The 18825-nt window shown below is 44.7% G+C and overlaps 1 protein-coding gene across 3 annotated transcripts in view; it reads right to left on the reverse strand.

Moving 5' to 3' along the window:
• Window positions 1-18825, reverse strand: part of ralgapa2 (Ral GTPase activating protein catalytic subunit alpha 2) — a 100577-nt gene that overhangs the window by 44832 nt on the left and 36920 nt on the right. For 2 of the 3 annotated variants that reach the window (XM_078289365.1, XM_078289366.1), the window contains exons 10-24: window positions 17814-18071; window positions 17337-17519; window positions 15794-15931; window positions 14655-14803; window positions 14285-14396; window positions 13424-13661; window positions 13097-13276; window positions 9923-10045; window positions 9259-9344; window positions 9066-9156; window positions 8755-8937; window positions 6267-6437; window positions 5112-5305; window positions 4801-4899; window positions 3998-4153 (exon numbers count right to left, since the gene is read on the reverse strand). In XM_078289365.1, the coding sequence (XP_078145491.1) occupies window positions 3998-4153; window positions 4801-4899; window positions 5112-5305; window positions 6267-6437; window positions 8755-8937; window positions 9066-9156; window positions 9259-9344; window positions 9923-10045; window positions 13097-13276; window positions 13424-13661; window positions 14285-14396; window positions 14655-14803; window positions 15794-15931; window positions 17337-17519; window positions 17814-18071 (2361 nt within the window). The remainder of the gene's footprint in view (window positions 1-3997; window positions 4154-4800; window positions 4900-5111; window positions 5306-6266; window positions 6438-8754; window positions 8938-9065; window positions 9157-9258; window positions 9345-9922; window positions 10046-13096; window positions 13277-13423; window positions 13662-14284; window positions 14397-14654; window positions 14804-15793; window positions 15932-17336; window positions 17520-17813; window positions 18072-18825) is intronic. The other variant, XM_078289367.1, reaches the window with a different exon arrangement.

An 18825-nucleotide genomic window follows, 5' to 3' on the forward strand; every position in this document is an offset into this window, starting at 1 on the left:
ATTAGTAATTCTGCTGTATGAGGTCTTGTATTGGGTGCGAGCATGAGGTCTGGTGAAAGAGTGTGAGAAGGGGAGCAGTAACGGAAAGAAACATTTTGTAAATGGGCCACCGTGTGAGAGACATGGCAGAGAGAAAGCTTTTTCCTCCCTCCAACAGGTAGGCTAAATATTGTAAGTGTGTTGAGGAGAGTAAGGCACTCAACAGTCCATCTCACTAAAAGACAGAAAAAAAAAAACAGAGTGGAAAAGAAAGACAAGAGGGCAGAGGCAGCAGATGGATTGTTCACAGAGGATGAGAGGGGGGGAACAAAAGACCTCAACTTTCGTGAGTCACACGCATACACACAAACACACACAAACGCACACAAACGCGCGCACACACACACTCATGCACACAAACCTGTAATTAAAGCCAGGGACAAGGTATTGTATTGTTGAGGTACAGGCAGCTCAGTGGCAGATGGGTGCTCTTTCATCGTTGACATATGCTGTACTGCAGAGGGTTCTGCACAAACATGAGCTCTCGCTATAGAACGGCCAACGTATGTGCATACAGTGTAACACTTACTAGAAATGTGCACTGAAAGCTGGTTAACTGGTTGTTGCATGGTATGTTTAGCTGGATAGAGAGAAGTTCATTTATTTTGTCTAGAAGAAATTCTCATATTGCAGAAAAAATTCTTCATGGTATGAGAATGCAGTATCTAAGGATGGCAGGAAAACTGTTCTCTTTCTTATCTCAGACATGCGTGTGCATGTTTGTGTACAAAGGCAAGGTCCAGACTAGAAACACCTGCCTTCTTGGCAGCCATAAACGTGTGTAAATCGGACAGTTCAAACATGAGCCCGTTTCTAGCTGAGCCCAAGGGCACCTTAGCAAACACCACACACACACGCACACACAATCTCACTCTCTGTTTCTCTCTCTCTCACACACACACACACACACACACACACACACACACACACACACACACACACACATACACACAGCACTGTACCCCCTACCTACCTGTGACATTAATCACCTCAAATGAAGCCTCGGTAAACAGGGAGCGCAGGCGAACAAAAGAGGAATAGAATAAACACGCAGGGGCAATAAGTAGGAAGTCAAAACACAACACGCTGCAGCGCATGTGGAAAATTGGTGGGGAGAGCTTTAGGCTTGGAGGCCCATTTTACCCTCATTTCGCTGGTAATTGACCTCTGAGGCATAATGCGCAGAGCAGTCGGTGGTAATTAGCATGCGACAAACTGTTGCTTGATTGCCTGAAATGAGCATTTTAGAGGAAGCCACAAACGTAGAGTACAAAGTGTTTTCTATTGTATGTGTAAGTACAGGGAACCTGATTTGAGGTGTATGTGTATAGAAATGGGAATTGGGCCCTGCGTGTGGCTCTGTGTTGGCAGCAGGAATGGCCCCTGCTTCAACAAAAGGTGCATTAACGCAACTCTGAAAGGAGCCACCTCAGGCCTTTTCATATGGCCTTGTCTCCAGGAAAGCACACACTGTCCACCTGCTGGCTCCTGGGGTGACTGGGTTCACTCCGGCATTACTCCACTCTAGTCCAGAAAGAATTTGGACATTTTTGTTTCCTCTACTAAACCTTCCAGTTCAATATGGAACTGAATTCCCATTTCAATTCACCACTAGTTCTTATCACCAGGAAATCTTGGGATTTTCCCTTCACAACTACTGGTAGTAGTAATATTACCACTACTAGTATGAGTACTACTACTACTACTACTGATAGGTAGGCTATAGTCCACCTGTATAACTATGAGGTGAGAGGTTTAATCATCAACCAAGTTTGGGACTTAAGGGTCAACTGTCACATTTTAATCTGTCAGTATGGAAATGAAACAAGGCCTTTCTTCTTCCCAGTGCCACACTGAAGTGAGTAAAGGAGCTGCTGGTTTTGCTCTGAGAAAGCAGGTGTGAAAGGTGTTTATCTACTCACACCTGGCACAAGGATGTCAGCTTCACTGCAGGCAACCAGAATCACAGAGGCAAGTAAAACGTTACTCCTTGCAAGGATAAATGGTGCAATGCATGACTGATATACATGTTTGCTTTCACCTACACAAACTGCTACATTTTATTTGTATTTCATTTGTGTGCACCTCGCTATACTACACAAACTGTGGTGCTGGCTGAGCAGTGCAGTGTAGGACAGTAGTCCTATTAGATAGATTACTGCTATTGTCCTGTGGTTGTGCCTTTGCGGGCCCAGTGACCAGAGAAAGACAGACACTCAGGACAATAGACCTGACCTTGGCACTCTGTCAGTTGGAAGGAGAATCCCTCCGAGGGAACTGTCATCTCCCTCTGAGCTTATTCACATTTAGCTGGTGGGGATTTACACTGGGATTCCCCCTGTTGTCTACAGAACATGGCAGGAGATTGTGGATTTTATTACATGATTAACATCAGGTAATCTAGAGAAAATGCACCTGCACGCTAGAGGATTTTAAGACACAATATTAGATATGTAAATATATGTAAAAATGTTTAAAAAGGCAACATTTAACAAGAGTTACATATTTAATTCACTCCAAAGCATGCACACATATATTGGATAATTTGCACACAGGCCTGTATTGAATGCTGCTTTCAATATCCCCACCGAAAGATGAGTGCGAGAGAAAAAAAAAAAGAGTGAAGAGATGGAGTAGAAAGAGAGAGTGTGATGGACTTGAAAATGTATATGTGATAGTGGGCAGGGGGTTCAGGGGAGGAAAGAAAGAGGAGGAGGAGGAGAGGGAGGAGGGAGGGATAGAGGCAGAGAGGAAGGAGGAGGGGGGGAGAGTAAGAGCCACTTTCTTATGTTAAGCAGGCGTGCGGCTGTCCTCCATTGTGTGGCGTGAGGACTCTTTTCTCCGGCCAATTTGAGCACGCTTCAGTGGCCAACCTGGCTCTGGCCCCCCGACGCATTATACAGAGCCACAACAAAAGCTGGAGAATGCTGCCTCGTCCCTCAGTGTGCCCCCCTCATTGCTCTACTCTATACCGCGTTCCCCAGGCTCGCCTCCCGCTCCTTTACACACACACACACACACACACACACACACACAGGCTGGCCCACTCTGGGCCCCCGTCCGACGTGTCAGTCTAACGGAGCGCGACAGACGTCAATCCTTAATTAATCACGTATACGCGGCGGGGGCTCAAAACATTATTTAACGACATGGAAAACATTCTAATAAGCTTGTCGCACTGCCAAGGCGCAATAGAAACCCGGCCAGGAGGGCATAGACACACACACACACACACACACACACACACACACACATTCACATCCAAAACAAAGGAATTTAATCACAATCCTCTCCCCCCCCCCCAACCCCCCCAACCCCCCCAACCCCCCCACTTTTATCCCTGTCCTTTGTTTTGGGGGGCTCCATCCGTCTCCATTCAGCCTGGACTGGTAGGAGTGGAGCTGGGCCAAATTTAAATAGGAGCAAGGGTGTGGCTAAAAGAGGAGGAAGAGGAATTAAATGCCAAAACACAGTAGCATTCTTCACTACCACTGGTTGGCAGGCGGCAGGTAGTTTACAACAGCACCAGCTGACTGGAAGCCTCGACAACCCCAAACTGCATTGAACCTATGTGACCCCCCAGTCCTCACTGCTGTCTGCAACTGTCCTCAAGTTGACCCTGACTAGCTGTAATAGGGACTGAGACTGGATACATATTAGACATATTAGTTAGTTAATAAACTGTAAACCTAAGGCAAAGCAGGACCCAAGAAGTGGATAGGAATCATTATGACTCACAGGAAAATGACACATGACGCAGGCAAAAAGCAGACGACCATAATGGCAACTGTAAATCATGATTTTTCAGTCTATAGAGAGGACCGATGCACGTAATATAACATGGCTTTGACTGGTGCGCCATCTACTGCTGCAGAGAGGAACAAGCCTCCCCACAGAGCAGCCAGAACGGTAACTGGTCTTCCATGCGTGAGTGTGTGCTGCCCCCTGATGGTCGTACCTGGTCATCGCTGGTGAAGCCCTTGTGCATGACGTGGTACAGGTGCACCAGGAAATCACTGTTGGGAAGCACATCCTGGTGCTTGGTCATCATCTCACAGATCAGCTTGTAGGCCAGCAGCTTGCCGGCCTTGTACTCCGCTGGCAGCATGGTGGCCTGAGGGGAGAGGGAGAGAGAAACTGAGGTCAGTGTTATCGTGAGCGGTCAAAGACTTTATCATGTTTAAGATGTATTTATGGCTTGTTTGCATAAAAGCCGAGTGCACCTTCTTCATGTTTTACGACACGTTGGCCATCATAATCATAAGTTAGAATACAATGACAGTTGAAGAAAAGATGGGAGGGGATGAGGTACCAAGCTGCAGGTGTGCATTTCGTTTGTAACTGTGTGTCCAACTTTTTATGTCTCACATGCCCTGGTTTAACTGTTTTTCACAATATAGACAATATTCTTTTTTTTTTTTAGTATTGCTTTATGTCAAACAATTAAATTAACCCTAATTTGCAAAATCCTTATTTTTCTGATTTTGGTGACATCTTTGGTGTTTAGTGTTTTTGCATTGCACTTCCTTGAGATAATTTGGTAATCAAACAATGTTGACAGTACTGTGACATTTTCTGTTGATGAAGTTTGCCTGCATGCTTCTCATGTTAACTACCCAGTTCTTCTTCTATTTATTCCAAACCGTTGTTGTTGCTGCAAATGTAAAATGCATCATTCTTGTGCCTTAATATGTTTATTTAACGTGTCTTATGTTTTCTGTATATTCTGTATAGTCTGTTGTGCATATGTGTTGTTGATACCCTGAAGAGCCAGGAGGCCAGCATTCGTAGTGGAGGGATGAAGGCGGGCCGGGGGGGAGAGGACTGGTTGTCCACACTGATCCCAAGGTTGTCCCGGATCTGGAAGCACACATTCAACTTCAGTCAATGAGCACAAGCATTATCCACAATCTTTGTAAGCCTCTGTGTATGTGGGAGCGTGAGGATGGATGGATGGATGGAGGGATGGATGGATGGATAGATGGACAGATCAGAGTAGCTGTGAGTTTTTTCCAATCTCATTTGGTAATGAAACGCTTCATATGTAGGTGGTGTGTGCCTCTCTACCTTACCTTAGCCAGCTTGTGCCAGAGCTCATACAGACAGGAGAAGACCTTGGCGTGGATCTTGGGGCAGCGGATGCTGTTGACGTCTCCCAGGATACCCAAAATCCTCCTCCACAGGACGAAGGCTGAGTCGGCGTGCCAACCGGTCAGGCTCCCACCCGCGATGATGCTGACGTCATCAGCCAGACACTCGCTACTGTCTGCATGGCCCAACAGAGGAAGGAGGGAGGGAGGGAGGGAGGGAGGGAGAAGGGGGAGTGGGAGGGTGGTTTTGGGTAGAGAACAAACTGATTGATAAAAACCCATATTTGGAAATGCTGGTACCTACTACAAAGTGAACACCTGTAAGTGAACTTAATTTAACTGAAGAGATGGGATTCAATCAACAAGCGTGGAACACTTTTTAACAAAGCAATTACAATTTTGGGCGAAATTTGACTGTGTAACATCATAAAAAGAATATAATAATAATGACACTGCCAGCAAATAATCCGTCAAAGCAGGCCTGTTATTGTTTAAGCAGTTGTTGACTGAATCCTCAATCTAGCTGTGCAATCAAACCGCTAACAGAAATCCAGGGACCTGTTTCCCAAATGTAACCAAGCGCTGAGAAGATCTTTGTCCATTGGAATTGATCTTGGCACCAAAATACGTTTGGGAAACAAGCTCAGGTCACATGCAACATGCAGATGAACTCAGGTGGACAATGTTGAACAGGAGGAACAGAGTGCCACATAGTGGGCAGGAGAAGGATGAGCTGGGACAGAGGGAGTACAGGCCTAGTAAAAGACAGAAAGGGATGATAACCATATTATGTGTAGCAGATCTGAGGTAATTCATAAATGAAAAGCTTTTGGCTGCTCTCAGTACATATGCCATTTTTATGCATATATCATAAATCAGATCTATCTGGTCATATTACACCTGACCAGAAAAAAAACAATCCTGGAAAAGTACTTGGATAAGATTTAAGTAGTAGACCCAGATCTGCTATATGGGAGGTTGAAAAAAAGAAATGGAGCGGTGTAATGCAGGCTATGAAAGGAAAAGGAAAGGTAGTCATCAGTCGAGTTAAGGCTGAAAAACAGACATGTATGGAGAGTCTATGGTAAACTGAGGAGAATATGGTCTACATGAAGAGTAGCAGCTAGGGAGCAGTACCCAAGTGGTGTGGCATGTGTAAGACAGACTGATGCATGGTGTCGTCCAGGGGGCACTCTGTGTGCACCAGCAGGGCTGGCGAGGCGGGGGGGTTCTGGGGGTAGTGGAAGTGGTGGTGGTGGTGGTGGAGGGACGGGGGTGCAGAGTGGGGAGGGAGGGCACACTCAGGACCTAAAAACAAGGGGACAGGGATAAGGTGGGGTTTGAGGGAGGGAGCACAGGGACAAAGGGGGGGGAGGGGGGGAGGGGGGAGGTTCACAATGATCACAATGTAGGACTACACACAAACAGCAGTACAAGGTGGGAAGGAGAGTGGGGTAACAACAGCCTGTCCATCAATGTTGATGGAGAGAGGGGCGTTAAAGGATATATATATTTTTTTTACCTGGCCTTATTTTCCTTGTTTTTGCCATCAAGATGATTCATTGTGTTCTAAATTTTGTTACTTACTTCACTGTAAATCTTGATGTACCTTCAGTTCACTGAGGGCGCTGCTCTTCAATATACACACACACACACACACACACACACACACACACAGGACCAACATAATCTCTAACAGTAGAACCCAAAAAGCTATTAAAACATGTCCTTTCAACACAACCACACACTGCAATGGGAGCTGCCTACATCCGATTTCAGATTATCCATTGCCTGAAACTTGCGTATATTGCAGCGTTAGATAGACTGTTATTTTAACTAGCCTAAGGGAGTTGGCAAGTAGACCATTCAAGTACTTTGAATGTTGTTGACTGGGAAAAAACTTTCACTTCAACCTCCTATTGGCAATTACAAGTAGGTAGGATAAATAATAAATTATTATAATAAATTGTCATGATGACAAAAACTAGGAAAATAAGGCCCAGGTTGAAAATGACTGGAATTATCCTTTAAACTAAAAGCTGAAGAGTTTAATGCTTAGGGAACCTCTTGATTATTTTCCTATGAAAATATACATGGCAGACATTTGAAAGCTTGTGTGTTCTTTCAAAATAAATCGTTTGGGAAAAACAACACCACAAAACTACTATTCTCTTTTCACTGGCACCAGTAAGCTTATATGACTGATTCTGTCTGCATCTATGTTTATTTAGTCTGTAACCATAGACCACAGGTCACTGTGCCTTCACAAAAAGCCCAATGCATAAACATAGGAGCTGTCAGCAGCTGCCAGGTGATCAGACGGCTTAGCCAGAGTGCCTGGTTAAAGCAGGGCTTGAGTCTCAGTCAAGGCTAGAGGTGAAAAGACGCCTTTCATTGAGGTAGCAGACACCGTCAAGCAGCTCAAGTTTCCTTACCAGGCCCACTCTACCAGGCTATGACTAAGGCTAATCCCTGGAAAGGTGAGGTTGCTGGGGGCACCAAAGCCCTCAGCCAGCAGACAGGACCCACACCTCAGATGAAACTGTGGATCTCCACCTGCATCAGTGCTGAAGCTTTACAAAACATTGCTCTGTGTAATTAAGCCCTTTCAGACAGCAGACGTTCATCTCTACTGTTTTAATTGAATACAAATTATTGAAAGGCAAACTGTAAAACTGAATGCTGAACCAAAAAGCTAAATCATGGGCACCAAGTAAATCTCCCCAGGTCACGTTTTACTAGCCTGGTAAGACCATCCTGATCACGTGACCTCACATTCTGTTTCGCTCCACGGATCAGTCTGGACTTCCAGGCGCCCACATCGATTTCTTGAAATTACAATGTAACCGGGCCAATCAGGGACTGCGTCGTAGTTGATGACGTGAAATACAGGCCGCCGCTGACAAAACAGTAATGGCGTCTCCCGAAGCAACGAGCGTTAACGTTAACGTTTGTAGAGTAAACACAGCCATAAGTGCAGTTATTGCAGAAATAGACTCAATAACAACAATTAAACAAGAACAAGAGTATGCACTAGCGGAGTTTCTCGGCGGAAAAGACGTTTTCGCCGTTCTTCCGACTGGATTTGAATTTGGATTCGCTGATTGGCTGAATGAGTTTGTCTGTCAAGGCAAGTACTCCCGCCCACTGAAATCGATGTGGGAGGCTGGAAGTCCAGACTGATCCGTGGAGCGAAACAGAATGTGAGGTCACGTGATCAGGATGGTCTTACCAGGCTAACGTTTTACACTCCCAAAGTGAAATTCCCTCTAATTGTTCCCAAGAGCTTTCTATATTGCATTTCTTTGCCTGGTTTATCAATAGTTATAGGCTAAGAGTTTGCCCAAGGCTATGTTATTTCATCATCACAAAACATTAGTTTATACCAGGGCTATACTATAGAATTCTATTGCTAACCCCGTAGAGCCAGGGATAACCAGATCACATCTAGTTAGTCCTGGGATAAAGTCTAGCTTGAAGGTTGCCTGTGGAATTATTTATCCCAAAACTAAGATTCCAGTTTGCCCAGAGCTGCACAGGATTTAGAATACAGTAAGCTCTGGACTAAGTGCAGTGTGAAATGCTGTCTCAGCAGTCCAGAGTGGGTTCTGATCAGGCCCTATACCTGCTAGAGCCTCATTGTGGCTGAGCAGCAGACTCCCCTGGCTCTGGGGGTCAGTCGTCACGTCCATGTGGGCCGACTGGGTGGACTGGGTGTCGGCCTCCTCCTCAAAGGCCTGCCAGGCCTGCCAGGCAACCTCAGCTTCTGTTAGGTAGCCGTTAGACGTCTCACTGCTTACACTCTCGCCTGATTAGGGAGGGACAATGAGGTTAATAAAGTGCACAAAAGTGCAAGAGGCTCAGGTCAGAGGAGTGTGAGACAGAAGGTACTGGTTGTGCAATTTTCAAAAAATAATTAGTGGTGTGGAGTCTGACTTTTCTCTCTGAGCTTGGGCCTGGTGGAGTTGGTCTGTCCTTCAGCATTGCAGTCTACCTCAGCTGGACTGCTGCTCCGCCGGATCAGGATCTAGGAACATATAAACCAACAAGTAAGAGGAGACACTTCTAGGGACCAAACTTATTTAATTGCTCTGAGAGGAAAATTGTAGTGTAAGACTATTCCTCTCACCACTGGTGGCTCGTTGCTCTCTCTCCTGCCCTCTGATGTCCTGCTATCAGAGCCGCAGGAGGTGGGGGAACACTCCCTCTTCTGGGCTGGAGTATAAACAGGGGCTGTTAGTCATGAGGCCAGCTCACTAAAATAAAGCATCTACAACAGTCTTAACCACCTTTACACCTGGCAATAACATGTGTCTTGGGTTGTAATTGGATAGAGCAAAAATGCATAAAATCCAGGTGTAAATACACCCAGGACACATTGAAGATCTGATCCCCCAAAACTATCTCTGGACGTGGTCAGAGACAATGTCACCTCATTAACACCAAATTGTAAAGCATACACAAATCAGGCAGCTCATACAGTAACATACTTAGAAATATATTGTCTGGGTACTCATGGATGGTGAGACATATTTACTGTCAATTTTAAGGGGCATAAATGTTACAAGAAGAAGTGTCATATGCAGCAATCTGTGTTTTGGCAAGGGAAAGGGAAATTATTGTGGGGATTTCATTGTGTATAGCGGAGATGCATTTTAATGCAAGGTGTAGATGCAATCCAGCTAAATCATCGCATGTTTAAATCGAGGTGTAAAGGGAGCCTACAGAACGTATGGAGTAACTGGTCTACTGTGGGGCATAAAAATTAGGAGCCTGCCCGTGTGTGTACATACCTGGTAAAGTGTCGGCCAGTTGCTGGGTGATGTCCGAGGTGCTGCTGCTACGTGGCAGGGGGCTATCCCTGCCTCCCAGCTCCTCCTCTCCCCCGCACTCCGACAGCTGACACTCCTCCACATCTGACAGACAGGAGAAGAGAGGGCACAGAGTTAGGCCAGAGCCTCATGACCGATCACATACAGGGACGGGGTAGAGGGCTCCCAAATGGCATAAAACTTGAAAAGTAAAAAAACACATAGTAGGAAGGGAACTCTTCTTCAGGCAGCTGAAGAAGAGTGTACTCACTCGAAACACGTCACCTGCAGTAGCATGCATGCAAGAATAGCCATAGTGTCTGTTCCAGTGCCATTTTATGCATCTGTTGTTGACTTTTTGGCTTGAATAAATAGTTAATGTTTGGAAGTAATCAATTTCCCTTCCTACTACTTACTTCCTACTTTTAACAATCACATACTATAACACAGAGCTCAAAATGGGTCAAAACACACTGGGCTATGTCATTTGTTACTTTTAGGGGATTTGCAGGCACAATATACGAGATGAAGATTTGAGACATTTATGAGAACAGTGGGAAAAAATTAGGAGACAAACACATGCGGTGGTGATGCAAACACTCTCGTTACAGACTGTATTCCTGCACACTGCACAGAGCAGCGGTCACAACAATACAATTTCCCACTCTCAAACCACATGCCAGACTTACGTTCCTGTAAGCATAAACATCTCTGCTCCAAATGGACATTGACACTGGCAGCAAAAGACGGGCCGAGTACTGACAGATGGATGGGAAAGGCAGGGTGGAGATCACAAACACACACAAACACATGCAGCTCTCAGAACACACTTTACCTGAGAGTCTGTGAGAGCAAGCAGAGTTACCAGAAGAGATACCAGGCAAGAAAGAGCTCACAGTGTGGAGCAGCATAGGAACACTTTTAGTAGTGGGCAAAGCCTCGTAAAGATGGACACAGTTGCTGATGGACTGGCTTCGCTTAGCTTCCATCAGGGAAAGAGAAAGAAAAGGAGAAAAGAGAGAGAGGGGGGAAAACAGAAAAGAGGCAGAAGGGAGAAGGGAAGAAGAGAGCATTCAATGACAGCATAGTACAGAATGCCACAAGGGTGTTTCCATTAACAAACATGTTCTTGATGTGGAGAGCAGAGTAAAAAAAGCACAGCAGTACCAGAGGTTGGTCTAAATACAGTCAAATTGTGTCAAAACTTAAACAGAGAAATTCCAGCAAAAAATTCACAATTGTGGCTCTGTCAATGAATCTCAAAGAAAAAAAAAAAGATTGAAACCAAACTCAGAGTGAAGTTACTGAGACAGGAAATTAACAACTAAGCAGTGAAAATACATTAACAGCCTCACACAGAGCATAGCACTCATTTCAATTTGTCACTTGAGGGCTCTTCACCTAAACAAAGCAATCCTGCTCTGCCAGATTTGTCGAACCATAAAAAATCCCTCTCTTTTTCATTAAATCTTCAAAAAAAAGAGTGACTATCTGCGTTAAGAGACTTAATTTATGCAGTGGATTGCTTTTGTTTCCAAGACTAGTTTAATTAGTTCTCTCGCGCTTAAGACAGAAGAGGAGAGAGTGGATTTGTCTCTCAACAGGGATGCTGTATTTGAGTGGTGCACCAGAAAACCGACATTAGCCCATGTACAGGCCACACTTTCAAATGATATTTTAAATGATAATTCAGACACAAATCCGTATTGGTACTTTTACCACTAATGACCATTTCTGCAACAGCAGAATGTAAACTGGTTCAAGTGGGTCTCCATGGGCGTAGAAGCATAATGAGTGTGTGCACCGTACCTAAATATCCTGTATTTTTAGCCTCCTATTCCTTTATCAGGACAAGATCTCCTCAGAACAATATTAGGTTGTATTTGCATACGTAAGTGCAGCCAAGTTTTGACAGTTGTCAATGCTGAGGCATTGCCATTGTGTCTGGATAGCACTTCAGGCCTAATCTCAAAGTGAGCAATGAAAGAGGACGTTTCTATTCTCTGCCTTCGCCACACTTTAATTACCGTCTTTCACTGGGAGAGATAACATCGGCTCTGCTACAGCCCGCCACTGTTACCCGTTTATGCATATTAATGAGCATTAATTACACTCTTAATGAAACTATCAAAAACCGCCGTGCAATTGATGTGCGGGTCTTCTCTTGAGGAGTGGGGAGGAGGGACGTCGGGGCGTTTGAAGATCAATGTGGGAGAAATCCAATTAGGCCAGAGAAAGGGAAGGGAATTTGAAGCGGCGGTGTTTAATGTCCATCTCTGCTCACACGCAGATACAAACAAACAGACAAACAGAATAGGTGCACAAACACGCACACAAGACACGCGACAGATGTGCAAACACACACACACACACACCTTCTAAGACTTCCTTTGGGCTCAAATGCATCTGCTCCTAGCTCAACAAGCTCTTCGTTTTGGAGAGATGGATTGGTGGTAATTGGGGAGGCGGAGGGCCAGGAAACGAACAGGGATAGTCTCTCTCTTTTATCCTCCCCATTAATATTCTGTCTAGTCAAAATTAAGACAAGCAAGACAGGCAACTCTACTAGTTACTACTCTACTGCCTTCCAGCTCAACTTATAATTAGCCTGCCACATCCCCATCAGATAAGAGGTGTTTGCTGTGTCTGAATTGAACTAATGACAATGAGCATCTAAAGCCGGCCTTTGACATGTCGCCGGGGGAGTGCGTGAGTCTGTGTGCGTGCCTGCCATCGAGCTGACAGGGAAACATGTTGACATTGGCCGGTGACATGCGAGGGGAACAATGGGGGCCATCTGCTGGCTTCTTTGTCTTTGGTGTCGGGCCTTTCGACGGCACCTGGGCTAACGTACACATGACCTGTCTGGAGGCTTTCACATGCAGTCAATATGACGTCTGCTAAACCCTGTGGTCTGATCCTGTGCCCTAACAGATAGGCTTATCAGCACCGTGTTTTGGCCCACACAGAGGCAATGGAAATATTTGACTTTGTACAGATGAATACAGCATGGATAAAGCAGACTTAAAGTACATACATGCGTAAGATCTTACACAAGTCTTCCCTTCGCATTTTATTTATGCCTGCTTTGATGGTAGAGGAAATACACACTGGATGCAACAATCAAATGCCGTTTTCTGTGCATGAGGTGCTCACCGGAGGCCTTCTGCCGGACGTTGTTGCGGGCCTTCTCCACGCCAGGGGCTCCTGACGTGGTGGCAGAGCGAAACCTCATGGGCTCCTGAACCCCTTGGCCCCCCTGCTCCCCTTGGTTCCTCCAACTTAGTGAGAAGGAGCGAGCCACCGCCGCTGCCTTCTGGGAGTCCTGGATCACGCCTGACACACAAAGGAGAACAACACTGATCATTACATCTGAGGCTACTGAATATGGAGGCATCGCTCAGCTTTATGTATGGAGTTAGGACCAACAGAAACTGCTACAAACTATCAAACAATCTGCCATCCCCATCCCTCCCTCTTTACCGCGTCCTCTCTGCTTCTTCTCCTTCTGTTCGCTGAGTTTGTCCAGAGGCAGGTTGGCCATGTCCAGGCCATAAACGGAGCGTGCCAGCACGGCCGTCAGCGAGTCCATGATGCTGGCCCACTCCGTCACCAGCTCCTCCCAGCAGGTAAGAGAGGACAGCACTGCCAGCAGCTCGTCCCATAGCTCCCGGGAGATGAATACGCACAGGTTGGCTCGCACCCACGCCACGATGATGGTCTGGACGGGTGAGGAGAGAACGAGAGATGAATCAGCATCAGCACTGACGGACAGGGACACTGCTAGGAACTCCAGGTCCCCCTGATAAGATGGGACACTAGGCATCTCACCCTGATGCATCTGATTTGGTATAGTCGTAGTTCATTCTAGCAAAACAATGTAATTATATAATTCTGCACAGCCATACTTTGTTGTCACTGAACTTATATATTACATCTTATCGTGGTTGTATCAAATCGTGAAGCCCATATCGCGTATCGAATCGTAAGTTTGTAGATATGATAAAAATATGATTTTCAAGGTTTTCAAAATCAAAGTACAAAACTGCTGTTGAATATAGCTTCCTGTACAGCGAATTTTGGTGGTTGACCACATATGAAACTGTATAGGAGGTATGTGCTCTAAAATATCACTTTGAAGTTTTATAAGCTGCTATGTAAAGATATTTACTGAGGTGTTGTGGGCTTAACTCAGTGAAACATCTGTGACAGCCCCACTTATTAACTCTTATTAACAGTTCCCACGTAGGCGTTCGCCCTAGTTTAATAGCACAAGGGATAGTGATATGAGATCCTGTGTACTGGTAATTGAAAACATCTAAAACCAAGCAGGTGCAGACTTACCCTAAAGAGAATAGCTGCTAAACTTTCAGCGAAGACGTCTTTTCTTTGGTTCTCCTGTGGCCTCTTCATCACTGCCTCAGTGATCCTCAGCAGCACCTGCAACATCTGCTCCCTGCAGAACACACGCAATAAGGCAGGCCAGAGTCAATTTAATGATACCTTCCCTGTCCAAGGCATTCAAGCAACATATTGCCAAACAAAATTGCCATCAACAGGTGTACAGAAAGATACTAAGAAACAGATTGTGAAAGAAAATCAGACTAAGCTTGAGGGTGTAGGAGGAATAAATAACAAAAATAGCTGGAAAAAAAATAAGGTTGTGTGGCTAGTATGATCCTCCATGTTATGTGTGTTTGGATATGTGACTGACCATGTCTGTGTATTCATGGTGTGCTCCATGATCATGTGTCGGTAGATGCTGAGCACACCCTTGCACACCTCCACCTGGTTGTCCAGGAGTTTAGGCACATCCTGGCATGGCTCCAACAGGAACACATTGGATGAGTTGGTCAGGAACACCTGAACACACGGAGCATCGCAGGGAAAGACAGTCAAGGTCAGAGCAAACAGAGAAAGACATGCTCACATGGTGAAATATGTAGCTACCAACTATTCATTTAGAAACGTTTTTAAAACATATACACAGGACATCAGTATTAGGGTTGGGCAGTTGGTTCACGGTGATACGGTAAACTGAAGTATTTGAAAATAATGACGTATCCTTTTCAACACCATCATAATATTTCTGCTCCATATCTATCTAATAAACTGCCAAATTAAGAGCCATTTGTACAACAGCGCTGCCTGTGTGGTCGGAGAAAGAATTACAGTGTTTCATATTGTGTAACTTTGAGGATGTTGCATGTGACCTCAGAATCAGAATCAGAAATATTTTATTGATCCCCAAGGGGAAATTGGGTTACACTGCAGTTGCTAACATTCTAAAAGAGAAATATATATAAGCATAGAGAAATTATAAGAAAATAGAAATAAGAAAATAAATAATAAATAATAAGAAGCATTATACTACAATATATAACAATAATAATATAGAAATAAGAGAAATAAGAATATGTACAAATATGTGCATCATACTATAATATATACAACAGTGTAAATAAGTAAATAATTATTGCACAGTTGAATTATTGCACAAAATTGTTACTCTTCATCTAAGGTAAGGTTAGAGAAGGAGAAAAAAAACAATCTTAGCATTTCGGATATCGACCAAATGAAAAAGGAGAGGATGAAACGGTGTGCAAGATTTGTATGAAAAACATCTTGGCCAGAGATAAATTCAGCATTTCGGTGTTGCAAAGACGGCTCCCTCCAGCCCCCGGCACTGTTATGTTTTAATTACCCGGTAATACCTTATACCCTTGTAAAATTAGGAGAGGGTTTAACAGTGTGAAAACATTGATACCAACCCAAACCTAATAAATATTGCTGATTCTGTTCACCTGATGACATGCTCAGATAAAACACACCTCAGAGCACAGAGAGACAGACCTGTAGTGTGGGCTGGATGCCAGCTTTAATGTCCCTGTTCTGCTCCTCGGTGAGACAGCCCCGACTGATGGCGCTGCTGAACGAGTAGGTCCTCCCCCAGCTAGACGACCGTCTGTGGCCATGACTCTCCAACGTCTGCTAGAAGACAAACAGGCCAGTCAGTGGCTCCAGAGACGTAGATTAAGCCCAGCTAGCCAAATACCATACATGTCCTTTAGCCTATGATTATTGATATAGCTCGGTTTCTGAACTGCTGGACAGGCTGTTTCAAGTCAGCAGGGTCGGCTGCCCCATCGGCCTTATTACTGTTGACACCAAGGGTGGGGTTAGAAATGATTAGGTGTAATGTTGAGAACTGTCATACCATCTGTCTATACCCTACTGGGATTGTATTGTATTTTAAGTATTGTTAGTGGCTATGAAGGAGTGTGCTTGATGTTCAGACAGTATAGAGTGCAGGGTTTCCCACACATAGAAAACTTTGTGGCGGGCCGCCACAATATCAGCACTGACCGCCACAAATTATAATTTTTTTTCACTATTTAATTGTGTAGCGCATTGATTCGCTCAGCCCCTAATTGCTCCACACGCTGTCACGCTCTCTCTCTGTCTCTCGCTCTCTCTCTCTCGCTTGCTCTCTCTGTCACTCCCTCTCTCTCTCTGTTGCTCGGGTCTCTGTCTCTCTCTCGTTCTGTCTCTCTCTCGCTCACTCTCTCTCTCACCGGACCCTTCTGTTCGCCTCCCACTGCACACGCGGGAATGTGGGATATTTTTTTTTTCCATGCCAACAAGACGGCTGACTGAATTCCCGAAAAGAAGAACTAACAGTTAACGTTACTCGGAATACAGCTGAGTTTCCGAGATTAGCATGCTGTATAGCCTAGCTGCTAGTCAGTATCCACGGAGTGGACTGATAACGTTAATATTAACTTTTTAACTCTTAACTCTGAATGTTTGCTCCCTCAATCCAGATTAATATTGAAAAATATTTTCAAAGAAGGAACAGGACTCGTCCTGAGGAGGAGCAGGACAGTCTGGACCAGAGGAGCTGCTGAGCAGTAAAACAGAGTAGATAATGTAACAATGTTAAAGGCTGTAATGTAACGATGTAAAGATACAGGTGAAACTTACAGCACAGAGAGATGTAGCAGGGCAGAGGGGCAGAAAAGCAGATTTCTCTGTAAAAGGGGCCTCATTTCTATTCTTCTGTACCTTGTAGTCAAAAGCAAGCAACAAACAGAACAGTGTAGCACTGCTTATATTTTTAAATGATGTTATCTTTGACACAACGTACTTTAGATATAAATAGGTTAGTTATTTATTTGACAAATGGAACTATTTAAAATGGAGTAGCCTACATTAGATAATTTTTCAGCCATCCAGGTAATGGGATCCTTTATTATATTAGCCTATATATTGACAATATAAGAGAATACAAGAATAAAAAGGCACTCAACCCCCCCCCCCCCCCCGTCGCCAACCCACCTACCACCAAATACATTTGAATTCCATGGGAAACACTGGAGTGCATCAGTGCCCGTACCTGTGCATGCACGTTGTCAGCCTCTGTGCTGAGCATCTGTTCAGAGCTGTCATCCACCTCGTCCTCCTGGCTGCTCTTGTCAGGCTCTGTCATGAAGCTGGGCTTCTCCTGCAGGATCCACTTCCTGTACACTTTGATCACCTTTCGGGTCGCTGATGCCTCGCAGGATGGCAGCAGGAAGGCCTGGGGAGGGAGGCCATGGACAGTTAACGTCAAAGTTAATGAAGCTTTGAATAGTTTTAAAGGGCAGCTTTCGAGTAAAGATCTTTAAGTAATGTGAACAAGCAGCCACTAGAGGGCTACATAGCACAACTTATGGCAGGGCAGCTACGCAGGCTGCCATCATAATATTGAGCCAATATGAAAACTATATGAAATACTTGCAATGCAATGATAATACAACTTCACATAAACTTATATTGCTTGCTACTTTTGGAGAATTACATGAATGATCCCTGTGTGAAATCCCCTCTGTACCTGGTGGAAGACCTCGTTGACAAAGTTCACGTTGTCCCTGGTGGAAAGCAGGATGGCGTGCACCATGTCGTACACACAGCGGTGCTCCTCCTCGATGCTACACAAGCTGGAATCGCTGGGCCGTCGGTCTGACAGTGTGCTGCTGTTGGAGTGGCTCTTCTCCGGCTCCCCCGCTGGCCCGTTGGTCTCCCCCTCTGACGCCTTCTCCCTCTCCTTCTCTTTCTCCTTCTCCTGGCTGCTACTGCCTGCAGTGACAGTCTGGGCACACGCAGAGACACAGAGTGGCAGTGAGAGGTGAGAGGGATTTACAGCGAGGTGGTTGAGGGTTTCCAGAGACAGAATAGTGAGACCACTACTGGATCTAACTGCTGGATGACTTGGGCTCAAAGAAATCTGCAGATTAAAAGGAAAAGGTCTTCCTCTAAAAATAGCACTGCATTGAAAAAAAATCCATCCACTGCAGCGTCAGCATAGTATTTTAGGTTTCAGTTTTCTTAATATTCTGACTCTTGATGCAAGTCATGTGCCAAAATGAAAACAAAGCAACAGTAAACGTAAATGTTCCTTTGTTGTACAGTGTTGTTAACTGACTCAAGGGAGTTGAGCTGATTTGGAGCTTATTGCATTTGCTCTCAGGACTAGCTGGTTTTCCAGGTACCACATGTTAACTGATCTGGGAAAGACTGCTTTTTGAAACTTGTACTGGTTAACCTGGATCAATTTAAAAATCTAATTTTAAATCTTACCTTGATTAAATGTAATTCTTTTTGGTGAATGTTTTGTATATTTCTTATCTTAATTCATTTTAGTGGTGTATTTTGGTGCATTATTTTCCATGAAAACACAAGAATGGCAGCACAGTAAACTTACGCCATCTGCTGGTAGCATTCACAGAGAAAAAACAAAACAAAACAAAAAAACAAAAACAAAAAACCATTCATTTTCCCATAGGGAATTTTTTAAATAATTGATTATAAATTGGTAACAGCTTGAAGTTTTATATGTCAGTCAT

Source organism: Centroberyx gerrardi, chromosome 17, assembly GCF_048128805.1.
Source record: "Centroberyx gerrardi isolate f3 chromosome 17, fCenGer3.hap1.cur.20231027, whole genome shotgun sequence".
In the NCBI taxonomy this organism is placed as follows: Eukaryota; Metazoa; Chordata; class Actinopteri; order Beryciformes; family Berycidae; genus Centroberyx; species Centroberyx gerrardi.